This window comes from Vulpes vulpes, chromosome 9, assembly GCF_048418805.1.
Source record: "Vulpes vulpes isolate BD-2025 chromosome 9, VulVul3, whole genome shotgun sequence".
NCBI classification, from domain to species: Eukaryota; Metazoa; Chordata; class Mammalia; order Carnivora; family Canidae; genus Vulpes; species Vulpes vulpes.
In genome coordinates, this window is record NC_132788.1 from 99,762,928 (window position 1) to 99,788,871 (window position 25,944).

Here is a 25,944-nt window from a genome sequence, read left to right on the forward strand (position 1 = left end):
GAGCACTGGGTGTTATACTATATGTTGGCATTTATTTTTTTATTTTATTTATTTATTCATGAGAGACACACAGAGAGAGAGGCAGAGACACAGGCAGAGGGAGAAGCAGGCTCCCTGCACGGAGCCCAACATGGGACTTGATCCCAGGTCTCCAGGATCATGTCCTGGGCCGAAGGCAGGTGCTAAACCACTGGGCCACCCCGGCTGCCCCGGCAAATTGAATTTAAATGGAAGAGAAAATATTCCTTATGAGATTTCCAGTAAAGCCAATTTTGAAAGATCTATATGGCCAATTGCTGTTCTTGCTGAGCTTATATAAACAAGCCAAGTTTGTTAAAATTGGACTTGTTTTTCAAATGAATCGGTCCTGATTTGGCTGTCTTGGATTTAAAATGAGGGTTATTATCGAGAGAAAATGTTTCAACAACACATCTTTGTAAATATTAGATTTTAAGCACTCAAGACTTGTCTGTGGGTTTATAATTTGCTCTGACCATTAAACTATATTTTTTCTTTTGTTAACAGAAAGGTGCCTCTTATTAATTACCTGATTGCTTGCTAAACAAAACAGAGCAGATGATGGCTAACACCACTTGCTATGCCACTGAGGCCTTAAATGACTCTCAAAATGGCATTGGATATTTTAACTGCACAAGACAGGACATGCATAAAAACAAAATGTTGGGTATATATTCTAGATATCACCAAAAGATTCCAGATATCACCAAAAAGATATCACCAAAAGATATGCCTAAAAGATACAGATATTCAGACAGTGCTCTAAGTCATCTCTCTTCCTCTCTCTTTCCTTCCCTCCCTCCCTCTTTTCTTTAGTTAAACTCCTGGACTGGAGAAAGATCTTGGTTAATTATTAAAGGTCTTTTTATTCAGGATCCTCTTTCTCATCATAATATTAACCTTATTTTGTTGACTTTTCTGGTGTCCCTCTGCCTGGTGCCAAGACTCCTTCACTGCCATAACTTCCAGCCAACAGATAATCCTTTCTACTCAATAGAGTTCTTATGTGTTGTCTACCTCAGATTGGCAGCCTCTACCTTTTGTATCTTCTATATATAAATTTCCCAACTGACCAATGTTGACCCAAAAATAAGAACACCTCTATGCCTCTATTCAGCAGGAAGAAGGTACAGAAGAGAAGACCTTCCATCCTCAGCACCCTTAAAGATTTAAGGGCCATAACCGTTCAGGGGGAATGATGTGGAGAACAAAGGCAAAAGGTGAATGTAGATAAAATTAAATTTCTTTCTGACCTATAGCCCATTGACCAATACTTCAGGCAAATAGAGTTTCATACTCCTCCAGGAAACTCTCAACTGTCTTAATATTAGCTATTTTTATAGAGAAACAAACAACCTTCACTTGACAATACCTAGGCCTCTAGTGTCCTGTGAGTCTTTACCATATGAAACTCATTTTGGAAACTTCCCTTTGTCATTACCACCCCAAATCAGAAAGTATATTATCAGTTTTCCGCTCACAATCCCAGGGCAGCAGCTCTTGTTCCCGTGCTTTAATAAAAACCCCCTTTCTGCACCAAAAACCTCAAGAACTATTTCTTGGCCATGGGCTCTGAACCGCAAACTTAAAACCACATCATATGGATCGACAGTGTTTGGAGTTTTATTATATTCGGGGATCTTGTTTGTCTTGTAACCAAGGTGCTTTTTAAGATATTCAAACATCTAACATTGATTAAACTTTTGAAAACATCATTTGCAATGCCTACATCTAATGTCAAAAAAGTAAATGTACTTATTTTTGCTCCATTCTTATGTACTATTTTTTTTTCCTTCTACAGACTTTTTCATGCTCCAGATCTTGCTTTCCCCGTCATCCCTCCCCCAGTTTCTTTTATTTAAGTTTTTGAGAATTTCTGGAGCTGTGTAAGACAACAATTACAGTGTTGGGGAAAAAAAGCATAATATGCTTTACAACTTGTACAAACCGATGGCAGCCAAATGTCATTTGCTTTCAGTCAGAGGCTCCAATATCTTCACAGCGAAAAATGCTTTGTACTTCTTTGCTCTCAATTTGATTGTAGCACACTAATACTAATATGCCTTGTTTAAATATACTTTGTGCATAGTTTAATTTTTTAAAAGTTGTATCTAATAAAATGTCCTTTAACCATTATTATTTGACTATACAGTTGTATTAAATTTTATTTACTAAAAAAAGGGGGGGGGGATAACATGATCTTAGGAGGAGCCAGGGAAGAACCATAAGCCATGAATTAGCAGAAAGCACATATACCCAGTTTTTTCTCTCCAAGGGAGATTTCTAGGGAAAGGTCAATGAGAAGTCATGTGCAAGGAGGAAGAGGTCAATCAACTTCTCAAAGAGTTTGCGCCAGAAAACTGGTTTTTACAACTGAGCGCTGTAACTGACGGCGTTTGCGTTACTTCCTGGGGGGGGGGGGGGGGGGGGGGGGATATCAAGCCCTTGATTATTAATCAGCCACATTACCCAGGAGCGAGAGTGAAATGCTCCCCGCAGGGGTGCTGACAGGCAATCTAAGGCCCCCTTCCCAGTTGCTGAATTGAGAGAAACTCCATGGAGAGGCTAGAATTTTTTTTTAAATAAGAGGCTAGAATTTTAGCATGCTTTGCATTGTTGTATTTTGTACCTGTGCATTTGAAATCTGGAGCAACCACGGGTTTGATTCTAGGAGAACCTGCCATCAGGACGGGGATCTGGGATGAGCTGGAAGGGCTGTCAGGGCCCGGCCCAGACCCAGCCTCCCCTCCCCCCCGCACCCCCACCCCCACCCCGGCGTTCCCGCGGGGCCCACGCGCCCCCTGCTGGCTCCCCGTGAGGCTCGCGCGGGGGAGACCACGCGCTTCTACTCCCGGGAACCTGCAAGGCGAGGCGCGCGGGTCGGGCTGGGCCCAGCGGGAGCTGGCGGGTCACTGGGGGCGCGCGCTCAGCGGCTCCACGCGCAGCCAAAGTCCGCCCTCGGCGCGCAGGATGAGCTCCGGCTTCCTGCGCGGCTGCTCCTCGTGGGGCAGGACCCTGAAGCGCAGCAGCGTGAGCGCCAGCACCACCTTCATCTCGCTCATGGCGAACGCCTGCCCGATGCAGTTCCTGAGGGCGGAGGGGGGCTCGCACTCGCCAGGGACCCCGGCAGGGCCCATCGCGCCCAGAACCCAGCCCGGGCGGGACCCGCATCGCCGCCCGCAGGGATGCACAAGGGGCTGACGTGCCTGGGACCCCCCTGGGGGCTTGCCCGTCCACCCCGGGAGCTGGGCCCAGACCCCAGCCTTGAACTCAGGCCCGCAGGCGCGCGCGCGCGGCAGAGATGCTGAGCACCCCGCGGACCCCTCGTTGGACCCAGCCGCCCCCACTCCCCAGACCCTGACTCCTAACCTCCGGAGGAGGGGAGACAAGGAGAGCCATCCTCAACGTCCCCCCTTTCCCTCTCCCACAGACGTTCCTGGGATCTCAGTCCCAGACCCCTGCCCCCACCACCCCATTCCCACCTCACATACCCTCTTGGCTCACCTGGGCCCAGCAGAGAAGGGAATAAAAGCTAAGGGTGACCTCTCCTTGATATTTTCTGGGTCAAAGCGCAAGGGATTGTATACCTGGGGGCACAGAGAGGTAGGGCTGCTGGATGGTTTCCCAGGACAGCCAGCTTTGGAGAGGCAGACTTGTGTATGATGGGGGTAGGTGGTGTCTGATTTTCCAGGTCAGAACCCTGCTCCCTCCCCTAGGTCCTCCTGGGGAATAAGACAAGGACGAGGGTGGGCCATGGGGACATGGGGACGGGGAGAGAAGCAGTACCTCAGGGTCTGGCCACACGGATGGGTTGTGATGGGTCCCAAAAATACTAATGAGGCAGGTAACACCTGTGGGAGACGGAGAGCCAGTCAGGAAGGGTTTCCCCTGCCTGATTGGCCCCCTTCCTTCCCAGGAGGCTCCTCCCCCTGAGGTTGTGAGCACCTTTGGGGATGACCCGGCCATCTGGGAGCACAATGTCCTGGGTGCAGCAGCGGGAGATGACTGTGACAGGTGGGTGCAACCGCAGACTCTCCTTGATGCACATGGTCAGGAAGGGCAACTTGGCCAGGTCGTCCCTAAGGAAGCCCCCCAACAATTATCCAGGCAGCAAAAACACAGACCCTTCCTCCCAGTCCTCTACTGCCCCCTGAGATCCTCTCTCCCTGCAACAAAATAAATTCCAGGTGGATCAGGTATCTCCAAACTTACTGAGCCCTGCACATTAAATATGTACAGCTTTTTTTTTAATGTCAATCATACCTCATAAAGTGGTTTTAAAAAAGAAAAGCAGGACCAAAGAAGTAGGTGAGAAAATTTAGCTGGGTGGTTTTGGAAGGTTTTCTTTTCTTTTTTTTTTCTTCTGTATTTTTTTATAAATTTGTTTTTTATTGGTGCTCAATTTGCCAACATATAGAATAACACCCAGTGCTCATCCCATCAAGTGTCCCCCCTCAGTGCCCGTCACCCAGTCACCCCCACCCCCACCCCCGCCCACCTCCCCTTCCACCACCCCTACTTCGTTTCCCAGAGGTAGGAGTCTCTCATGTTCTGTCTCCCTTTCTGATATTTCCCACTCATTTTTTCTCCTTTCTGTTTTTGGAAGGTTTTCTGAGCAAAACATAACACCCAAAGGAAATCCTAAAAAGGTTTACAAATTTGCATAAAAATTAAATACTGTTTATTTCAAGACAGCAAAATCAAAAGCCAAATGAGTAAGAAACAGCAGAAACAGATCCAATGTTTTGTCTATCATGGTCCTAGAGATACTAGCTAATGCAATTGACAAGAGAAAAAAGGAGCGTAATGCAGTCAGAAATGTGGGGGTAAAGGTGTCATTTTTGCCAGCTATGATTCTATGATTAGAAAACACAAGAGAATACACCAGAAAACTTTTATAGACATTGAACATGCAATAAGGGAGTTGGATCTTTTTCTTTGATCCTCTTCAAATTATGTGGTGATTATAACTGTTAATAGCTGATATAGTTAAGTGGTTCAAACTGGAAAACTATAAAACCCCACTTCTATGACTCAACACCACCATTTCCCATTCTTACAGTTTGCCTAGGTTCTTATTTGTCATTTATCCTTTCAGAGCTACCTTTTTGCATTTAAAATAATTTTAGTGTATCATCCTATATATTGTGCACACAGCTCTGTATCTCTTTCATGCAACAGTATAGCATTGTCTTACAGATTTCCTGGGATTTGTGTCAAGAATAAGGGCATCCCTATTCTGGAGCTATAAGATAATTTCCCATGGTTTCCTCTAGAGCTTTTTAAGACACTTTTATTTTTTTAGTTCAAATATTTTATTCCATTGGACCACCTGGTTGGCTCAGTGGTTGAGCGTCTGCCTTTGGTTCAGGTTGTGATCCCGGGGTCCTGTTATTGAGTCCCACATAAGGCTCCCCACCGGGAGCCTTGTTCTCCCTCTGCCTGTGTCTCTTCCTCTCTCTGTGTCTCTCATGAATAAATAAATAAAATCTTTACTAAATAAATACATAAATAAATAAATATTTTATTCCATCTTGATGTTATCTTGTTACAAGACATGAGAAGTAGTTTGAGGTAACTTTTTTCTGGGTAGCTCCCCAATTATTCCAAGAGCTTAAATATTTTTAATATGAAACTCCATACTTCACTTTTACTATGTTCACTGAACACAAAATGTATATGTATATTTTAAAATTATTTTTCTATGTTGAAATAATCCATTAGAAAAGATAATAGAATAGATGATGATGATGATGATGATGATAGAAGTTTAGCCAAAGAAAGATGTGAGATCTCTATATTCCAAATGAAATTTTAAATTTCTCTCAATACAAATAGATGAGTCAGCATAGCAACAGAAGTATCTTAGGGTTAATTTAACAAAATATGCTTAAGATTACTAAGAAAAAATTTTAGACTTTATTAAAAGGACTAAAGAGTATTCAAATATCCACAAATGGGGATGTTCCTTCCACACCCTAGGATGGTATGTGTTCATATCATGAAATAATCCATTTCCCACCACTCAATCATATATTCAAGTCAACTGACAGAATATATTTGATTGAAATGAAAATCTACCAGATATTTTTAGGAACTTGATAACCTTACTTGAAAACATTTCTGGAAAGATAAAAGATTATGAGAATTAGAACAATTTAAAAATGAAAGATCAAGGGGTCCCTGGGTGGCGCATTCAGTTGAGCATCCAGCTCTTGGTTTCTGCTCAGGTCATGAAATCAGGATTGTGGGAATAAAGCCCAGTGTCAGGCTCCATGCTCAGCACAGAGTATGCTTAAGATTCTCTCTCCCTCTGCCCCTCCCCACCTATCAGATAAATAAATAACTATTTAAAAATAATAAAAACAAAAAAGAAAGATTAAAAAAGAGAAACTCACTCTACCATGAAGATGTTAAGACCTACCACGAAGATGCAATGATCAAACAAACACCCAGTGTGTCCCTGCTGGAAGATCAGGAAAAGAAACCCATGCAACAAAAGAGATGTGAATAAGTGAAGCCTTAACATCTGGTAAGGAAAGCCTACAAAACCCTAGCATGAGGAAAGACAGTGTAGCTGTAAAAGAATATTTGGATAAATTTGTCTCCATAAAAATTAATCAAAAGCACCCCTCAAAAGTCAAAAGTCAATTTTCTGCAACACAAGACAGAAAAGGATTACTTTTTTTACCTGATTTATTCTAAGCAAATTTGAAAAAAACAGAAGAATTAAAAAAGAAACAATAAAAAAGATGAGTATTTCGTACATAAAGAGAAATAAAAATGGCTTACCAACATATGCAGAAGGACCTGAATAGACATTTTTAAAAGAAGACATACAAATGGACAATAGGGATATGAAAAGGTGCTCAAAATCACTAATTACCAGAGAAATGCAAATCAAAACCATGATGAGATCTCACCTCACACCTCACAGCTGTTAGAATAGCTATTATCAAAAACACAAGAAATAACAAATACTGATGAGGATGTGCAGAGAAAGGAACTATGTGCACCTTTGGGGGATCATAAATTGATGCAGATATTGTGGAAAACAGGATGAAGTTTCCTCAAAAATAATTAAAAAATAGAACTACCACACTATTCAGCAATCTCACCTCTAGGTAGTTATCCAAAGAAGATGGAAACACTAACTCAAAAAGTGTATATGTAGGGACGCCTGGGTGGCTCAGTGGTTGGGTGTCTGCCTTTGGCTCAGGTGGTGATCCCAGGATCCAGGATCAAGTCCCCGGGATTGGGTTCCCCGTGGGGAGCCTGCTTCGGCTCTCTGCCTATGTCTCTGCCTCTTTGTCTCTTTCATGAATAAATGAATAAAATCTTTTTTTAAAAGTGTATATGTAGCCTCATGTTCATTGCAGCATTATTTATAATAGCTAAGGTTATGAAACCACTGGTGCCCATCAGTGGATGAATGGATGAAGAAAATGTGAAATAAACGCAGTGGGATATTACTCGGCCATAAAAAAGAAATCTTGCCATTTGCAATGACATCAATGGACCTTAAGGGCATTATGCTAAGGAAATAAGCAGAGAGAAAAAGACAAATACCATATAATTTCACTGATAGATAGAATCTGAAGGAACAAACAACAAAAAGAAGCTCATAAATACAGAGACCAGATTGAATGTTGCCAAAAGTGGGGGATGGGAGTGAGCAAAATGGGTGAAGAAGTCAAAGGGTAATAACTTCCAGTTATAAAATAATTAGGTCATGTTATGTATAGCATTACATAGTTACTGTATTTTCATTAATAATACTGTAGGTAATCATACTGTATTGCATATTTGGAAGTTGCTGAGAGAATAAATCTTAAAAGTCCTCATCACAAAGAAAAAAAAGTTCTGTGATTATGTATGGTGACAAATGCTAGCTAGACTAATTGTGGTAGACATTTTGTAATATATACAAATATCATCTCGTTTGTTGTACACCTGAAAGCAATAGAATGTATGTCAATTATACCTAAATATTAAAAAGTGTTGGGAATAACCCCTCAAAATGTGCAAAAAGATGTTAAACTTCTTATTTAAAGAAATGTTCATTTAGAAAAGGAAATATGACAAATTGGCAAAGATTTAAAATTCAATACAATAATATCATAGGTAAAAGTATGGGAAAGCTGACAACATCAGATTCGGCTGATGGGAACAAGTTTGCAATTGCTATTAAAATGACAAAAACTCAGATTGTCTTTGACAATCTGAAGTTGGCACTGGAGAGACATTCACATGTATAAGCATGTGTCGGTGTTCACAGATGTTGACTACCCCCATGTTTATTTTAGCAAAAGGCCAGAAACAATCTAAATATCCACCTATGAGGGAGGTTTAGATAAATTACAGTACAGCCATATTGTAGAATATTGCACAGCAATCAAAAAGGGGGGACTAGAGCTCCCTCAAGTTCTATCACACACTGCAGGCTGAAAGGTAAATCAGCACAGAAACTCTGGAAAGCAATTCAGCAATGTCTAGTATAATTGAGAATACTAACAGGAATATCCTCAACAAAGGGGAGAACCAAGTAAACTGTGGGCAGTTATGCAGCACACAGAAAGAAGGAGCTGTAAGACACTGTCGAGTGAATAGAACGAGTCACAAACTGTATGTATATAGAAATGCAAGATGTGCTAATGGACAAAAAGATAATAGAGAAAGAAAAAGAAAGAAAGAAAAGAAAGGAAAGAAAGAAAGAAAGAAAGAAAGAAAGAAAGAAAGAAAGAAATCATTAGAAACGACAAATACCCACCATTTGCTTCAATGTGGAAGGACCTGGAGGGTATTATGCTAAGTGAAATAAGTCAGTCGGAAAAGGAAACATTATATGGTCTCATTCATTTGGGGAATATAGAAGATAGTGAAAGGGAATAAAGGGGAAAGGAGAGAAAATGAGTGAAATTATCAGCGAGGATGGCAAAACATGAGAGACTCCTAACTCTGTGAAACGAACAAGGGGTAGTGGAAGGGGAGGTGGGCGGAGGTTTGGGGTGAATGGGTGATGGGCAATGAGGGGGGCACTTGGTGGAATGAGCACTGGGTGTTATGCTATATGTTGGCAAATTTAACTCCAATAAAAAAATTTTTTTAAATGAAGTATAAAAAAATGCAGTATACTCAGACTGTGCAAAAGATCCAAAAATAATGTGAAAGGTAAAATCTTTGAATAAATTTAACTACTTTTATACAAAAATATTAATTTTAGCATATATTATATTTTTAATATAAAGCATTTGCCTTGGAGCGTCTGGGTAGCTCAGTCAGTTAAGTGTTTGACTCGATTTCAGCTCAGGTCATGATCTCAGGGTCCTAAGATCAAGCTCTGAGATTAAACCTCACATCAGGTCCACTTTGGGCATGGAGCCTGCTTAGGATTTGCTCTTTCCCTTCCCCGGAGCCCTCTTCCCTTCAAATAAAGAAATAATTAAAAAAAAAAGAAAGCTGATAGAGATAGGTGGTGGAAAGAAGAAAGAAAGAAAGAAAGAAAGAAAGAAAGAAAGAAAGAGAGAGAGAGAGAGAGAGAAAGAGAGGAGAGAGAGAGAGAGAAAGAAAGAAGAAAGAAAGAAAGAAAGAAAGAAAGAAAGAAAGAAAGAAAGAAAAAAGGAAGGAAGGAAGGAAGGAAGGAAGGAAGGAAGAAAGAAAGAAAGAAAGAAAGAAAGAAAGAAAGAAAGAAAGAAAGAAAGAAAGAAAGAAAAAAGGAAGGAAGGAAGGAAGGAAGGAAGGAAGGAAGGAAGGAAGGAAGAAAGAAAGAAAGAAAGAAAGAAAGAAAGAAAGAGAGAGGAGAGAGAGAGAGAAAGAAAGAAAGAAAGAAAAAAGGAAGGAAGGAAGGAAGGAAGGAAGGAAGGAAGGAAGGAAGGAAGGAAGAAAGAAAGAAAGAAAGAAAGAAAGAAAGAAAGAGAGAGGAGAGAGAGAGAGAAAGAAAGAAAGAAAGAAAGAAAGAAAGAAAGAAAGAAAGAAAGAAGAAAGGAAGGAAGGAAGGAAGGAAGAAAGAAAGAAAGAAAGAAAGAAAGAAAGAAAGAAAGAAAGAAAGAAAGAAAGAAGAAGGAAGGAAGGAAGGAAGAAGGAAGGAAGGAAGGAAGGAAGGAAGGAAGGAAGGAAGAAGGAAGATAATTATGGAAAGACACATGACAAATCAATGAGTCTAGAAACCCCTAGGGAGACAGGAGGGGATTCAGCTGGGGGGGGAGGACATCAATGATAACTGTAGTCTCCTTTGTGGTACTTCAAGGCAAGAAGAATTTGTTCTCATCATTGTTTCTGTGATTCCAAACTTTTCGAACATTCATGTTTTGAAGAAAAGAAAAGATCTCAAAAAACACGTTGCTAACATGTAGACCTTAATTCCCACTGGAGGGGGTAGTGAGATAGTTTTCATATAAATGTCGATATAGGATAGATATTTTCTGGAATGGTCCACAAGAAATCACTGACAGGAGTTACTCCTAGGGCAAGGATTAAGAAAAAAGTTCATTTCTATTATAAACTCTCTCTCTCTCTCTCTCTCTCTCTCTCTCTCTCTCTCTTAAGGATTTATTGACTTATTTGAGGGAGAGGGAAAGACAGAAAATCTACAGCATACTTCATGCTCAGCATGGAGCCAGATGGTCACAGGGCTCAATCTCACAACCCTGAGACCGTGACCTGAGCGAAAAGCTAGAGTTGAGCATTTAACAAACTGAGCCACCCAGGTGCCCTGATTATAAATATTCTTTTATATACCTTTTTTTAAAAAACCACGTGTACAGTTTTGTCTGTTTGAAATTTTGGTTGAAACAGCATAAAGGTGTTTCTCTACTCTGCCTCACGGGACTGCTGTGCTGAGTGAAGGCCTGGAGTGGAAAATATTACCTACGAGATGCCTGTCCAGTCCAATGCCTGCTCAATATCCCCAAGCTCCTGGCCCAGACCTCAGAATCCCCTCCCTGGTCCCGATGCTGCAACTTGTCCTCTCCAGTATGTTCCCCACACTAGCCCTAGAAATATCGGACCTGTCCTCCTCCTGCTCAAACAGTTCCCTCCGTTCCCTATTGCCCTTCGTTACAATTGGACCCAGTGACATTGCTTCTAAAGTCTCCCACAACCAACCCCTGCTGCCATCCCTCAGCCACATCATCTCACCATGAATCAGTGTCTCTTTCTCTTTTCTCTCCCCGTCTGTCTACCTGTCTGCGTCTCTTCTCTCTCTCCTTCCCTCCCTCCATTTATTCCTCCCCCTTTCACTCTCTCTCTCTCATCCCACTTCCTCCCTCCCCCCCTTTTCTCCCTGTATCTCCTTTTCTCCATCCTTTCCCTTCTTTTCTTCCTTTCCCTCCTCCCTTCTTCCCTTCCTTTTCACTTTTGCCCCCACTCTGTCTTCTTGAACTAACTGCACCCCAACTATCCCCAAATATCTAGTGATCATCACTCAGGGTCTCAACAGAGGCACTTTCTCTACCCTTAGCCTTGCCTCTCATACTCTCCACCCTAGCTCAGCCCATGTGGAACAGGAGTGTCCTGACGTGAGACAATTCCCACACCAGACTAGAGCTCTTGGAAGACAAGGGCCAGGGCTGGGTCCTTCCTGGGTCTCCATGACACAGAATGGGCTAGTAAGAATTGGAGAAAATATAGGACTAGGGAGAGAAAGGCAGACTGGCAGTGTTCTCTGAATGGGGACTGGATGGATAAAGATGCAATTCTCCTGGACAGGAATAGAATGATTTTAAAACCACATATCCCCCATGAAACCTGGACTGAACAATATGGAAGGAATTTGAAGGCAAGAGAGAAGCAAACATTTAGGGAGTGAGGATGTTTAGAAAAAAATGTGATTTAAGAGAGAAAAGTAAGAGAGTGGAATGGAAGTTCACTTACTGAATGTGTACTTAGTGGCATCATCTGCCTTCATACATTGTCACTAATTCTCTCAGCAGCCCCGATCTTTGTCACTCTCCCCTGTTCTACAGGCTGGGTACAGACCAGGCCTCTGGGCTCTGCTCTTATTCTCACTAAATAATAATGACAGAATTAACCAAAAGATCTTTCCCCTTCCCTAGCTGGGGAGCAAAGCCAATAAGAGGGGTTCGAGAATAGACCATAAGGACCTGCACTCACCATTCAATCTCTTGAGGCTCACGGTTCCTCAGGAGCTCTTGCACCTCCTGCCGGCAGCGCTCCTGGTATTCTGGGTGCTTTGCCAGGTTGAACAGGACCCAGGAGAGGCCACTGGCTGTGGTGTCATGGCCTGAGAGGCAGCCAGACAGGCTTGGGTCTCTGGGCTTGTTCAGCACCAGAGGGTGGGCAGCGCCTTTAATTAAGGCCCTCAGGGAGGATGGGAGGATGGGATGGAATGGGGTGGTCCTGCGAAGGACCCAATGACGAATCCTGGTCCAATCCAGGACCCACCTGCCAAGTGTCCCGGATTGGCAGTCCCCTGCCCCCCTATAGTTCCACACTGGGATGCTCACCCTCAAACATAAAGGTGTCAGCTTCAGCTCGGATATCCTTGTCTGACAATTGTTTTCCATCTTCATCCTGGAGAGAAAGTAAGACACACACACACACACACACACACACACACACACACCCCAAATCATATCAGTTTTGAGAGCTCCTGAGCATAATCTGAGACAGTCTCTGAAGCTCTCTCATCCATCCAGAATCCCAAGCCGACCCTTCACCCTTAAACCTCCTTTGCTCACTATCACCAGAGGCCCCACCCCACAGTTCTTCTCCTGCTTGGCCTCTTTCCCTCCTGCTTTGTCCTTGGTGAGAAGAATCAGTTATCCATGAATATTTCCCTGTTTCTACATGATGAGAACTTTCTGGAAAAAAGTTACTGGCAACCTGGATTACATTCTAGGATAGTAAATCCAGAGATTCCTCATCTCCCCTGGCAAAAAAAAAACCCAACAGAACCTATAGACTGCCTTCTCCGTGAAGTGGACTTTAGATTCTAACTCTCTCTCTCTGTCATCACTTGCATGGATGCACATACATACACACACACACACACACACACATACACATACACACACACACAGAAGAAGGTGCAGATGTGTCAGCAGTCTTATATAAGTTCCAAGCTTCATAATGTATAGTTACCTCTTCTGGGATGGAGCATGGCTGCGTGTACAGATAAAAGCATCAGATAGCTCCCAGAAGAATCTTAGAATGAGGAATCACAGCTACAGTTCTACTCTGGCTACTCTTACTTCTGTGAGTAATAAATGGGCTTCTCTGATCCAGGTTCTGGTACATAAATACACACACACACACACACACACACACACACACACACACAACTACCTTATTAAGCAAAGTCTCGAGTAAAAGAGTAAAATCTCAGGTCACAGATTCAGAATTAGAAGACCCCTACAGGCTAGATTCCACATACAAATCCCTAAAACATATCCATAATCCATCCCTCCCTTTCTCAAGCACCTCCCTTGGCTCTCAAGCACACAGTACCCTCTGGGCCAAGTGTAAGTTCTTCAGTGTGAAATTTGAAATCAAGGTCCATTCTACCTCTTGAATTCAGATCCCAGAGAAACTCACCTTGGACAGCAGGAGCACATCAATGAAGTCCAAAGTCTTAGTCTTAGCCTTGGTCATGAGGAAGTCATCAACACCCTGAACCGGGAGAGTGCGGCGCCGTTCCTGAATGACAGCATCTGTGAAGTTGTGCACCAGGCGGCAGGCTCTGCGGAATCGCTGTCCGTCTGGAGTGAGGTAGTACAGGAAGTCCGTGTGCAAGAAGATCTGCTGATGCCGTTTTGCCACAAGGGCACTGAGTTCTAATATGGCAGCAATATATTCACTAGGCTTCCTGTAGGATGAGGACATGAAAGGAGGCCACAACTTAGCTCATCTGAAGACTGAGAAAAATGCCTCCCACCAGATGCTGGGAGCTACCTCCCATCAGAAAAATTGGTATCCAGGAACAGATGGTCCCACAGGTACATGGTAGGGATGACCCAAGAGACATGACTCCCCACACTCTCTTCCTTCCCTGATTCCCATTGCTGTGAGCCGCCTCAATGCCCCTGACCCATTAAATCCCAGCTGAGATATTGTACTTTTCTCCTCCATCTCCATACACCTCAGACTTTATCTTCTCTCATTAGGTCAATGGACCCAGCTCCCTCCCTACTCTAGCATCTCTTTGGAACAAAATCCACTATCTACACAATGGCTGGTCTTCTCTAGAATCAGAAATCCAAGAACAGCTTTCCCCATGACTCTCAATGCTCAACCACTTCCCATGCCTCTGAGAAAACTCGAAAAAATTCTAGTGCCTTTGCCTAGTCTTTGAATATCCTTAAGATACAGCCTCTGCCAATGCCTCCAAACTCATTCCCAAAGAGACTCCTCACTGTGGCACATGCTTTGCTCATCATAGCCCCCTGGACTTTATCACACATTTCTACCTACCCTAAAGGATCACTGTTTCTCTTTCCCTTCCTTGTCCCTCAATGTCTAGTTCTGATCCATCTCCTTCAGGAAGTCCCTTCTGCTTGTGTTGATCATCCCTCCCTTCCCATCTACTCCCTTGGGTCTATGGCTAATATTTCAGACCCTGAGCAGAGACTTACTCCTGGCAATTGCTGTCAAAACTGAAGACACATTTCTGCAGACTGTCCAGGGTCATGAGGCTGATGTGCTCAAACATGTCCAGATGGGTGCTGCCCTCTGACACCAGGCGCTTCCACTTGGCCTGGGCAGAGAGGGAAGCAGAACTGGGGCTGGAACCTGCCTCCTCTGAAAGCCCTCCCCAACACCAACCACCAAGATGGAATCCCCAAACCTAGCCTCCTGGCCCCAGACAACCATCCCCAGGGAGGACCGAGACTACTTCTACTTGGGTAGAAGTAGAAATTGTTACAGTTAAGGCCCCATGGCTGAGAGTCAGGAGATCTGAGTTCAAATTCTGGTTCTGCCTTCTAAACTCAGTGTGCCCTTGCTCAGCTCACTGCCCTCTGGGATCCACCTATCAAAACTTAGTAACAGTTAAGACGACTTGCTCTGGTGTCAAAGAAACCAAGTTGGAATCCAAGCTCCACTTACTAGCTTACTTGCTAGCTGTGTGAATGTGGGCAAGCTCCCTAACTTCTCTGAACCTCATTGTCACCACCTGTAATAGACAAGATCCTCTCTACCTCATAGAGTTGTAAAAATCAAATCAGAGAGTATATGTCATGAAATATGCACGTGGTTTCTAGCATACAGTAAGTACTTAATAAAAGTTAGCTTTCACCATCTTCATTGTTACAAGTTAAGAAAAAATATCCTTTGGGGGCACCTGGGTGGCTCAATTGATTAAGCATCTGCCTTTGGCTCAGGTGATGATCCTAGGGTCCTAGACTGGAGTCCCACATCAGGGCTCCCTGCTCAGTGGGGAGCCTGCTCCTCCCTCCCACTTGTGCTCTCTCTGCTCTCACTTGCTCTCTAATAAATAAATAAAATCTTAAAAAAAAAAAAAGGAAAGAAAAAGTCTCCTTTTTGAGAAAGGTAGTCCATGGACCCCAAACACCACCGCATATTCTTGCTGATATGCCAAAAAATGCAAGACCCAGAGCTGTGTTTGCAGCAAACACCCTTGAGGGATAAGGTACTGTTTCCCCCTGGACTCCCTAAACCTCCTCTTAATGCAACATACTATATAAGCATTGAAGCCCACTTGTGTTATTCTCATGAAGTCTGATGACCTCATGAGGTCATCAGAATGCAAACCAAGAAGCATATGTGCAAACCAAGAAGAAAGAATGCAAACCAAGAATGCAAACCAAGAAGCATATGTGCTTGCTGTGCCATGAGTAATAAACTGAAAACCAAGAAGCCTATGTGCTTGCTGTGCCATGAGTAATAAACTGTTCTTTGTCTCTAACACAGAAGTCTCATGTCTTCTGACAGAATCCACAAAACAATAATAATCTCACTCTTCAGCTTGCAAGTATGAAAAAAAAATCCCAGGCACTTTACAAAATCCCCACTTCCATTTTTTCACTTCTCTGTATCCATACCCTTTGCAGTGTGATTTTTCTGCAACATCCATTAGGGGATGGAGCCCCTTTCACTACCTTTGGATTCTATGCTGACCTTTTGCTTTGCTTTGGCCAATAGACCATGGTGAAAATGATGAGGTGATCTTCCTAAACCTAGATCTCAAGAGGCATTGAAGTTTTCTCTCAGTCTCTTTGACCCCTGCCTCAGCCATGTGAACAAGCCTGTGATGCCTCCTGGAGGCAGAGAATCACACTAAAGAAAGTTCCGTTGTCTAAGCTGAGACCAACCTAGATCAGCCTGCAGCCACCAAGCCCCAGACATGTGAGAGCTCAGATCAGCAAAGTAATACCTGACCCACAGCTGATCACAGGTAAATGTGACCCTACCCAGATCCAGAAGACCCAGCGAACCGACTCAGAGACTTGTTAGCAATAATAAACATTCATTGTTTTAGACCAATGAGTTTGGAAGTGGTTCATTAATTCAGTAATAACTACTATGTGATGTTCATGGATATTCAACTGTGTCTCTGGTTCCAAAGCTTCTTTGTAAGGGAAACATAGAAACTAACATCTTCTGAGCACCTACTATGTGCCACGAACGTGACTATCTTACATTATCTTGACCACCCAGCAAAGTGTGGGCTGCTATTCTCATTGTACAGCTGAGAAAACTGAGGCTTAGAGAGCAAGATCAATGGCCCCAAAGCTAACCCAGAAGAACCAAAATTCCAGACAAGATGTCACAGAGCCCCCATCACCCCCAAGGCTTCAGCTGGGACCCTGGTTTCAAGAGACTCACATGCATGACATTTGTGCTGTAATTGAAAATCTTCACATAGGGCTTCAGGATGTTGAAGTGAAAGGCAGGTGTCAGCATGCGGCGGTGGCTGCTCCATTTGTCACCAGCACTCAGCAGAAGCCCATCCCCTAGTAGAGGTAGCCACAAGGAGTGGCAAGGGCAGTGCCTTCCACTGAGTCCCCAAGGTTATCCTCAGTCCCCTTTACCCAATTTACTCACCCAGCCAGGGCTTCAGGAAGCTATAGAAGACCATGTCCTTGGGCGCAATGGCAGCTGACATAAATGAGGACAATCAGGGGTCATAAAAAGAGGGAGAGGAAGTGCTTTGGGTTTGGGGGGGTGAGGGCTCCCAGCCAGGGGTCTGCATACCCCCTCCAAGCCCAGTGCAGCAGGAATGGAAACAAGAGCAGAGGAAACAAGAGGAGTAGGGAGATGAGGGGAGACCAGACCAGGCTACAGCACATAGCAACAAAGACAAGGCCTGCAGACACACCCCCATTTAATTAGATGCACCCTAACATGCAAGAACATTCCTCAACATACCTTGACATGGCTTCTACCATGTCCAACATTTTCAAAACACCAAAACATAAATTAGCCCCCCACAATATGCCTTTACAAGGAATTGGGACACCACATCTGTTCTGGAACCCCCTGACATCTCCCGAGACTTCTCACATAGCCCCAACCAGTGTTAACATGTCCTGACAAGGAACAACATGCATAGCACACATTGACATCATGTACCATGTTCTGACATGGACCCTAAGACAATCTGACACAACCTCAGGGTGACCCACAGATGATCCCAGGGAGGACTTAATTATGGCCCCACTAATGTCACAGATGTGGACCAGATATGACCCAGATATATCTAAGACCTACCCTGGACAAGATTCACATAGTCTTCGACATTTCTCAGAAGAACTCTGGGTTGTGGAGTGCAGACAAAACCCAAACTTGGTTCAGACATGACCAACAGGAGGAGCAGACATCTCAAATGGCATCAGATATTCTTGGCCACAGCGGAACCAAACACAAGTAAGCCCATCTTCATATGGCTCGGGAGTAACCATATACCAGGTATAACCAAGCATAATGTATTCTAGGTGGAACCAGAGGCAGGTAGAAACATAAAAGAGACCAGACACGGTCATACAACAGACATTGCAAAATCACACCCTAGGTGTGAGCAGATATGACCAGAAAGAAGTCTGGCAGGTGAGGATCCAGGTGAGACAGAGACAGTGGCATCTCTGAACATTCCCTCCTGGCTGCTTCTAGGTCACAAGCCAAGCTGGAAGCAGCACAGAGACCTCAGCTGTGAGCAAGCCATGACCATGGGGTGTCTACCTGAAGAAAAGAGCACAGGCTTGATGTAGGTGGGGTGGAAGATGCGGATGACTGCATGCCAAGGGCCCACCCACCAGCAGCACACATCCCCATAGGTGCTTGCCAGGTCCTGTGTGTACAGGAGACCTTCCTCTGAGCTCTGAATCTGGAAAGGAACAAAGAGGACCCAATTCACACTCTTTCTAGGTGGCCAAATAGAAGGACCTGCTGGGCTAAGACCCAGCCCTGAGCCCCATGAAATCCCTCCAGCAGCCCAGCCTCCTCCTAGGATCCTTCCCCGGTCCATCGATATGACAATTAGGGTCCCTTGGTTACAAGAACAAAAAGGGTCATTCCGCATTTTGGATTCCAAACACTATGTTCACCTGGCTTCTCTCTATCCCCATGTTCCAGGTAAGAGAACTGAGGCTCTGATGGATGAAGTAACTTGCCTACTCTCCCAGATAATTCTCCCAGTGCATTCCTGACATCTAAACCCAGCCCTGCCTGAATCCAGGATCTCCGTTCCTGGCCACTGAATTGCTTTGAGCCCCAAAACCACAACTCTGAGAATCTACTCTTGCCAAGATCAGGTGGTCAGATCACAGTGATTAAATGAAAAGTTGACCCTGTAGACCAGACAAATTGAAGGGAATTCTGCAACTTTTCCTGGAACTGTGGCAGTAAGCTGACGATTCCACAGGAGTTAAACTTCTTGGACTCATATCTACAAGAATAAGAGTGGAAACACCTCAGTGGAAAACAGAACCAAAAAAAATTAATACAGGTTTTGATGATGTTCTTTGACCTGGATCCAGCCATGTTGAAGACAACATCCCTGAAGTTCACTGTAAATTGCCTGTCTTTGATTAGACTATACAGGGTTGACTTTCCACCACTCACAACTGAAAGAGACCTTGGCAGCCAGAAAAAGCTGGGGGCCTTCCAAGCCACCCAGAACCTGAGTTTCAAAGCCAAGGTCTCTGTTGGGTGCTGCTCATCAACCTGCTCAGCCTGGTCTGTCTGGAGGTGAAAGAAGCAGAAGATAAGGGACGGAAGCCAGGCTGGGGTAGGGTCTCCCTAAGGGGGAGATTCCTGGGGCCTGGAGTGGGAGGGCAATGAACTTGGAGTAGACAAGCTGTAGGATAAGGTGGAAGGAATCAACCCACCAGAAGTGGATGTCACAGAAACAGCAGCCCAGGTACTCCACCAGCTGCCAAACCTCAAAGCTCTGGCCCTGCAGATGGGTGACAATGAGGCCAGACCTGGCAGGGGACCTCAGATGCTATCAGTACCCACTGCATCACTCTGCTCTCTGCTCTAAAAAATTTCTACTTGTCATCCCAGATCTAGGTCCAGTAACTCCTCCAGGAAGTCTTCCAGCCTGCCCCAGCAGAGGCCTTGATTCACCTGTGGCCTGCTGCACCATTCCATCTGGCCAATCCTTACTTCACCAGGTGACAGATCTCTTGTCTAGACCCATATCATCATGACTGAGGGTTATTCCAGGACAGAGCCTTGGAATGAGGTCTCTTGGGGACTCATGGTGCAGGCAGGGGAGGAAGTGGAGGATGGGGAGCAGTGGAGGGAGTAGAGGATGAAAGGGGAATTGCTGAATACATGAAGAGAAGAGGAATATAGCTAAGAGAGAAGAGGGGAGGAGGGCCCAGGGACCTGCAGGGGGTGCAAGGAAGGTGGAGGTGGAGGCGTTGGAAGCCCTGGGTTGTATCAAGGCACCCACCACCACAAGCTCTGCAAGAGTACCTGAGGCACTGGTGATATTCCGGATCAAGTCGGGGTGGCACAAAACAACAAGGGGCTTGATGGGGCCCATCCACATCTTAAACCCCTGGGTATAGGTGGCCACCAGCTGAATTATGACCCTCAAGCCCTGCTCCGAGGGGGGGGCCTACAAGCAAGACAGGGGATGTCACCTCCACAGAAGAAGACACAGCAGGGCCCCCTGCAGCCTCTACAGTGGCCAGAGTGTCCAGATTCTACGTGGATGGAGGGAATCTCTGCTTCCTCCCCCTCTTTCTCTCTGAGGACAGATGGGTCTGGAGGCTCTCCACATCCCAAGGGTGAATCCAAGGACACAGGGAGAAGACATGCTCTCTCCCCACAGAGAGGCTGACCTTGGCTTGAGAAGTGGGATTTTTCTGGTCCTGGGAGTGGTTCCAAACTCAGAGAGGTCCCCATACAAGAGTTTTGTGGGCAGCAGAGCGGCCTCAGGACTTGTACTAGGGCTCATTCCCGCATCCTGTTAGGTCCTGGCCAGTCCACACAGCCCCCAGTTCCTCACATGACATGGTGACAGGTCTGCAGCCCTTCCAGTCCTGGTAAACCCCAGGGGACAGATGTGAACTCTGCTCATCAGACAGGAGGGCAGCTCCCACCTATGAGTCCCTACTGCCTACCAGGCTGTACATAGTGAATCCTGTCTATCTGTATATCATCTATCTATTATCTATCTATTATCTATCTATCTATCTATCATCTATCTCTTCATACCTGTGTCCCCTGATCCTATGGACTCTGATCAGTTGTGTCCCTTACAAATGAAGACACCAAAGCCACATCCACCAAATGGAGAAGGAGGGCAGGGTTAGCTCTTGGGGAGACATCCTCTCCAGTCCCCCTCCATCCCTCCAGGATGCCCCATCCTGGCCTGACAAAAGCTCTCAGGTGCTCCAGACAGGTGAACAGAAGGCATTTCACCATTGTGACTGCCCCCTGCTCCCCAAGAACCCTGGGGAACTTAATGAGATTAGTCCAGAGAGGGAGAGTGACTCAGCTGAGGTCACACAGCAAGAGGAACTAGAGAGAAGAGTGACCCAGACCAGCATCCATGACCAAGCCCTGGAGGGGGAGGGGGAGCAGTAACTTTATAACATTCCTGCTACCCCCAAGGTTTGTTAGGAACATTCCAAGACCCAGAATCTCAGGCAGCCTTCACAATGAGCCTCAGAATGCCCCCGTTCCAAATTAGCTATAATCAGCAATAAAAATCACAGGAAGTCCTCCCCCTACCTATGGTCCTCAACCTGGGCAGTTAAGGTGAGCTGTGCCCTCAGCCTGCCTGGAGATGGGAGGAGCTAGCTGCTCATCCCTTTGGCCTTGACCATGGCCGGTGATGGCAAGTTCACCATCTATGTCATCAAACACTTACTTTCAGTGCCTGCTGGATGCTAGCCCCTGGACTGTGCACTCTAGTGTCTGCTCCCCAGGGCAGCTATCCAACTATCTAGTTGGATAGGTGGAAGATAAGTAATGAGACAATTAACTCCTGAATGGGGCATGAGCAGACCCAGGTCAAGGTCAACCTCTGAATCGCTGGTGAGGACTCAAAGAAAGCTTCTGGAAAGAGAAGTGAGCAGTTATCTTTATTCAGGTTGGGCAATGGGCCCATTGGAACATCTTAGCAGGGAAGAGGAAGCTGAGAGGAAGTTGGCCTGGGGAGAGGTGTGAGTGGGAAGTTAGAACCCTGTAAGGTGGGGAGGTCATAACTAATTCCTGTAAGGTAGGGAGCAGACACAAGGGAATGGGCCAGGCAGGGAGCAGACCTTGGACAGGGTCCCTGACAAGGTCTCCAGGGTAACCATGGATCCTGGGAATGCCAGAGGACTGTGCCCTGTGCAGCCCACCATGGGAGCCCTCAGAGGGACAATAATGTGGGTTCAGAGAGGCAGGAAGTAAATCCAAAACAGGCAGAGGGTGGGAGGACAAAGATGTGCAAATGGCCTGGATGGCAGAGCAGAAGAATGAGTGGGTGAAAAAGGAAGACTCCACTAGCCTCCCTGCTTCTCCACTGACTCAGACCCCAGCCAACCCCTGAGCATCATTCCCAAACCTTCAGGAAGTCCATTTCCTGACACCCCAGACCCATCCTCCACCCATACTCACCAGGCCCAAGTGACCCCAAAACCAGTTGCGCTTTGGAGGCTGTGGGAAACACTGGAGGCGGCGACGGATATCATAGAAGCTGTAGCTCCAGGCCAGGATCCGGGTCAGAAGCCAAGTGGCCCCCGCCAGCAGCAGGAGCACCCATGGGGAGGCTGCAAGCTGCCCCAGTCCTAGCCAGGACAGGCTCAGTTGCAACATCCTGGAGCAGAGGGATTAGAGGGTGAGCCCCTCAGGACCTGGTCTGGGACAGAAATGTGAGCTCACTGACTGCTCACTTCAGAGGGAAAGAGCCCAGGATGGGAGGGACAAGGCAAATGGGGAGTGCTGGGAACTGTCCACATGGTGTGGGGGGAGGGAGGGTGATCAAAGTGGGGGAGGTTCAGGAGACTTCCAGAGGAACAGGCAGAGTGAGAGAGAGAAAGAGACAGGGTGAGAGAGAGTTAATCACCCACGAGTAGCCCCTCTCACTCCAGGACAGCTGCTCCCTGGAGCCACCCCACTTTGGGAAGAATCCTTCCCCACCTGGGGCCAGGACACCCAGCCTCGTACCTTCAGTCAGGAGCAGCTTATCCACACAGCCTCCTCTCCTCTCCTCTCCTCTCCTCTCCTCTCCTCTCCTCTCCTCTCCTCTCCTCTCCTCTCCTCTCCGAAAGTCTTTGCTTCTGGCCGCTGACCTAGGGGACACTGCCAGTGGCCAGGCTAAACCAGCCAATCCCTGCCTGCCTGCTTACCTCCTCCCTACTTGGCAGTGGTCCAAATGGTGGGCTGGGGAGGGAGGCTTCAGTATTATCAAGAGCACTTGAGCTCTAGAACCTCAAACTCAGTACCTCCCACTTGGGGTGCGTGGTGGTTTGGGGGATGGGTAAAGGTGACTCTGCATCCCCACGTTAACAGCCACACTTGCCCTCTCCAGGCCTGTGTGGCTGGTAAAAACTTGAACTTCAGAGTTCAGGTGCCATGGGAACAGGATCATGCCAGCCTTGTCCCAAAAATATATTTGGGGCCTCCCTCTACATGTAAGTCAGGAGGGTGGCTTGCACGATTTTCCAGCACAGAATCAGGAAGCCTCTGGCCTCTGGACTGCACACCTTGGCGGGAGTTCAAGCCCTGCCTCCAAGAAGCCCAGGGACCTGGTTGAGATAGGACTGCAGAAACAAAAAACCGGCCAGGCTGGGGATTACCGGCATCAGATGGAGGGGTAAGGGGCCCAGTCTGAGGAGGGCACCTGGGAGGGGTGAGGATGTGGGGGCCGAAGGATCCAGGAGAGGGTGGGGCTCAGATAGAGGAAGCAGAGCTGGGAGACCCTGGGTGGAGTTCTGCTCCTCCTGCCTGGGTCTGTGAGCTGTGCCAGCCCCCTGTGGGCTCAGTACTGCCATCTGGGAGATGGGTGTCAGATGAGGGCCTGAGATTAGGAAGACAGGAACATAGAAAGGATCAGGAGCCTCTGAAAAACCACAGTGAAGAGAAAGGGATGGCAACTAGTATTTGTGCTGCTGGGTGCCAGCACTCCACATAAAGTAAACCTTCTCTTTGCAGAAAACTGTACGTAAACTGGGCCTACTGTGTGCAGGGTACCATAAAAAGTGTGCCTACAGTGCATTTTGGGGCTCTACATGAAGTGTGCTGTGTGCCAGGTACACCATATGAAGTGCACTCACTGTGTGCCAGATACTCCCCACAATGTGCACCTTCTGTGTCCCAAGTGCTCTGCACAATTCCTGTGTATGCCAGGTGTTCTACCTAGAGCGTGCATATTGTACGCTGGGTACCTTCCCTAAGGCATACCTACTAAGTGCTAGGTGCTCTACCTAAAGCACACTTACTTGTGCCAGGTACACTATGTAAAGCACACCTACTGTGTGCTGGGTGTTCTATGTAAAATATACATACTATGTGTCAGCTGCTTTACAGAAAATAAGCCTACTCTGTGCAAAGTACCTTACATAAAACATGCCTACTGTGTGCCAGATCCTCTACATAAAGTGTACCTGCGATTTGCTGTGTACTCAACATAAATCCTGACTACAGTATGATGGGTGGTCTACATCAGGCATACCTACTGAGTGCCCAACATACTACGTAAAGAGCACCTACTATGTGCTGGGGCTCCACATAAAGCAAGTCCACTGAGTGCCAGAAGCTGTGCATAAAATGCTCCTTCTGTGCGCCAGGTGCTCTACATAAAGTAAACTATTGGATGCCAAATGTTCTGCCAATGAGGTAATGCATCACCCTCCCCTCAGCTCTCTGGGCCACTGGCCTGGGATCAGACAGGGAGACCTGGGTGACGGCATCCACAGGAGGAAAGATACCCTATTTAATAGGAGAGCAAACTGAGGCTCAGAGAGGGCAAGCCTCTAGCCCAAGTTGCAGAGCTCAAAGGAACCCAGGTCTCACATACTCCCAAGCCCAATCCTTTCCCCTCTGCCATGCTTTCCACAACTGTTCATAAAGGACAATGCCCAGTGAATCCAGGGACATTTATATGGTGGAATTTCAAGCAATGTGTGACCCAGAAGGAGATCTCTTTGAGCACTTCGGTTGCCAGGTGGGTTATCCTCTCACATCTAGTAGGCACCACTCAGCAGATCTAGTGCTCTGCTCTGGGCCTTTCAATGGTCTGTCTAGATCTGCCTATGGGGTGGTCTGATGTGAGAGATGACATGAGGGATGGGCTCTTTGCAAAGCTACTGAGCTGGAGATGGGGAAAGAGTCCTCCTGACACTGGTAGGGTGTTGGGGAGACCCCACACTTCCCTCTCCCCCATTCTCACTGGCCAGAGTGTTCAGGTGGCTGGTCCTAAAGCCCTCAGTTGAGTGGGGGGTTGCAATCCCTCCTCCTTTATTTCCTCCCCATCTATGGAGGCAGACATCACTTGCTGGCGAGTCCACCCACATCAGGGTCAGGGGCAAGGCCAGAAGCCAGGCAGAACTTTAGACACACAAGAAAGAGCCCCTGGTGCCCAGAGAAGCTCAACTCACTGCAGACCTTCCATGTGCCAGCAGTGGGCAGGCAGCTACAGCAGGAGTCGCATTTGCCAACATGAGCCACGATCTTGTTTTAAGCTCTGATATATTCACCACTTCCCTCACTCACTCGTTTTACAGATGACAAAGCTGAGCCTGAAAGCTCTTTGAGTGACTTGCCTAAAGTCCCATAGCTGGTAGATCCAGGCTCTGCACCACGCAGCCCTACTTCATATGGGGTGCCCTGAACCACTGGGCTGTGCTCCCTCCCTTCTGAGGATGAGCATTTCATTAGCAGCACCTCCTAAGGTAGCAGGAATAATTTTAAAAGACAATGAATGTAGAATACATAGGACAGAGGAAGGCCTTAATAAATGCCAGTCACTGCTATTGCTACTGCTGTTGCTGTGTAATTATCCAACAGCCTGCAAGACCACATTCATGAGCTCATTTTTACCGAAGAGGAACCAGAGATTCAGACAGGAAAAGCAACCAGCTACAGCCCCACCGCTGATTAGGTAAATATGACAGCACAAGTGACAGCAAAGCCTAGCACCTAGTTGGTGCTCACTGAAATCTGGGCATGAAAGAAAGGTTTGCAGCCATCAGCTCTAAGCATGGTCCTCAGACCTCCACTACAGGCATCACCTGAGAGCTTGCAGGAAGTTCAGGATCTTATACCTCTACCCAGAAATATTGACTCTAAACTGCATCTAAGTAGTTCCTCAGGAAAAACGTGTACATGCCTTCCAGTGTTAAGAAACGTTTTTTTAAGATCTTGGATTCCAGGTGCTGCATGGATGATGGAGGGGATAGCCTTCACTTCTCTGATTCCCAAGGTGGTTTTTTTTTTTCAGTTATAAAATAAGGAGAAAAACCTAAATCTCCAGGGACTGTCCATACAACCAAAAGTTTTGGAACC

The 25,944-nt window shown here is 46.1% G+C and overlaps 1 protein-coding gene across 5 annotated transcripts; it reads right to left on the minus strand.

Moving 5' to 3' along the window:
* Positions 1–1,623: 1,623 nt before the first annotated feature.
* On the minus strand, positions 1,624–22,740 carry LOC112913138 (cytochrome P450 4F3). Of its 5 annotated transcripts, none has more exons than XM_072721340.1 (13): positions 22,606–22,740; positions 22,057–22,255; positions 18,175–18,319; positions 17,041–17,094; positions 16,822–16,949; positions 14,610–14,731; positions 13,573–13,843; positions 12,483–12,549; positions 12,130–12,259; positions 3,964–4,097; positions 3,805–3,869; positions 3,523–3,605; positions 1,624–3,105 (listed from the first exon to the last, which is right to left on the minus strand). In XM_072721340.1, exons 2-13 carry the CDS (start codon positions 22,252–22,254, stop codon positions 2,928–2,930), a joined length of 1,575 nt encoding a protein of 524 aa, XP_072577441.1. In that variant the 5' UTR covers position 22,255; positions 22,606–22,740; the 3' UTR covers positions 1,624–2,927. The 5 variants fall into 5 exon arrangements, with proteins under 5 accessions (XP_072577441.1, XP_072577438.1, XP_072577439.1 ...); XM_072721337.1 differs by lacking the exon at positions 18,175–18,319 and adding an exon at positions 19,918–20,062; XM_072721338.1 differs by lacking the exon at positions 18,175–18,319 and adding an exon at positions 19,918–20,062 and having other exon boundaries at positions 22,057–22,297; positions 22,606–22,735.
* Between the last annotated feature and the right edge of the window lie 3,204 nt (positions 22,741–25,944).

Coding starts and splice junctions, on each gene's coding strand:
- LOC112913138 (XM_072721340.1), bottom strand. CDS start 22,254: ATGTTGCAACTGAGCCTGTCCTGGCTAGGACTGGGGCAGCTTGCAGCC. Junction 13,844..14,609: donor TTTGACAGCAATTGCCAGGA/GTAAGTCTCTGC, acceptor CTCATCCTACAG/GAAGCCTAGTGAATATATTG. Junction 3,606..3,804: donor CCGTGTGGCCAGACCCTGAG/GTACTGCTTCTC, acceptor CTGTGCCCCCAG/GTATACAATCCCTTGCGCTT.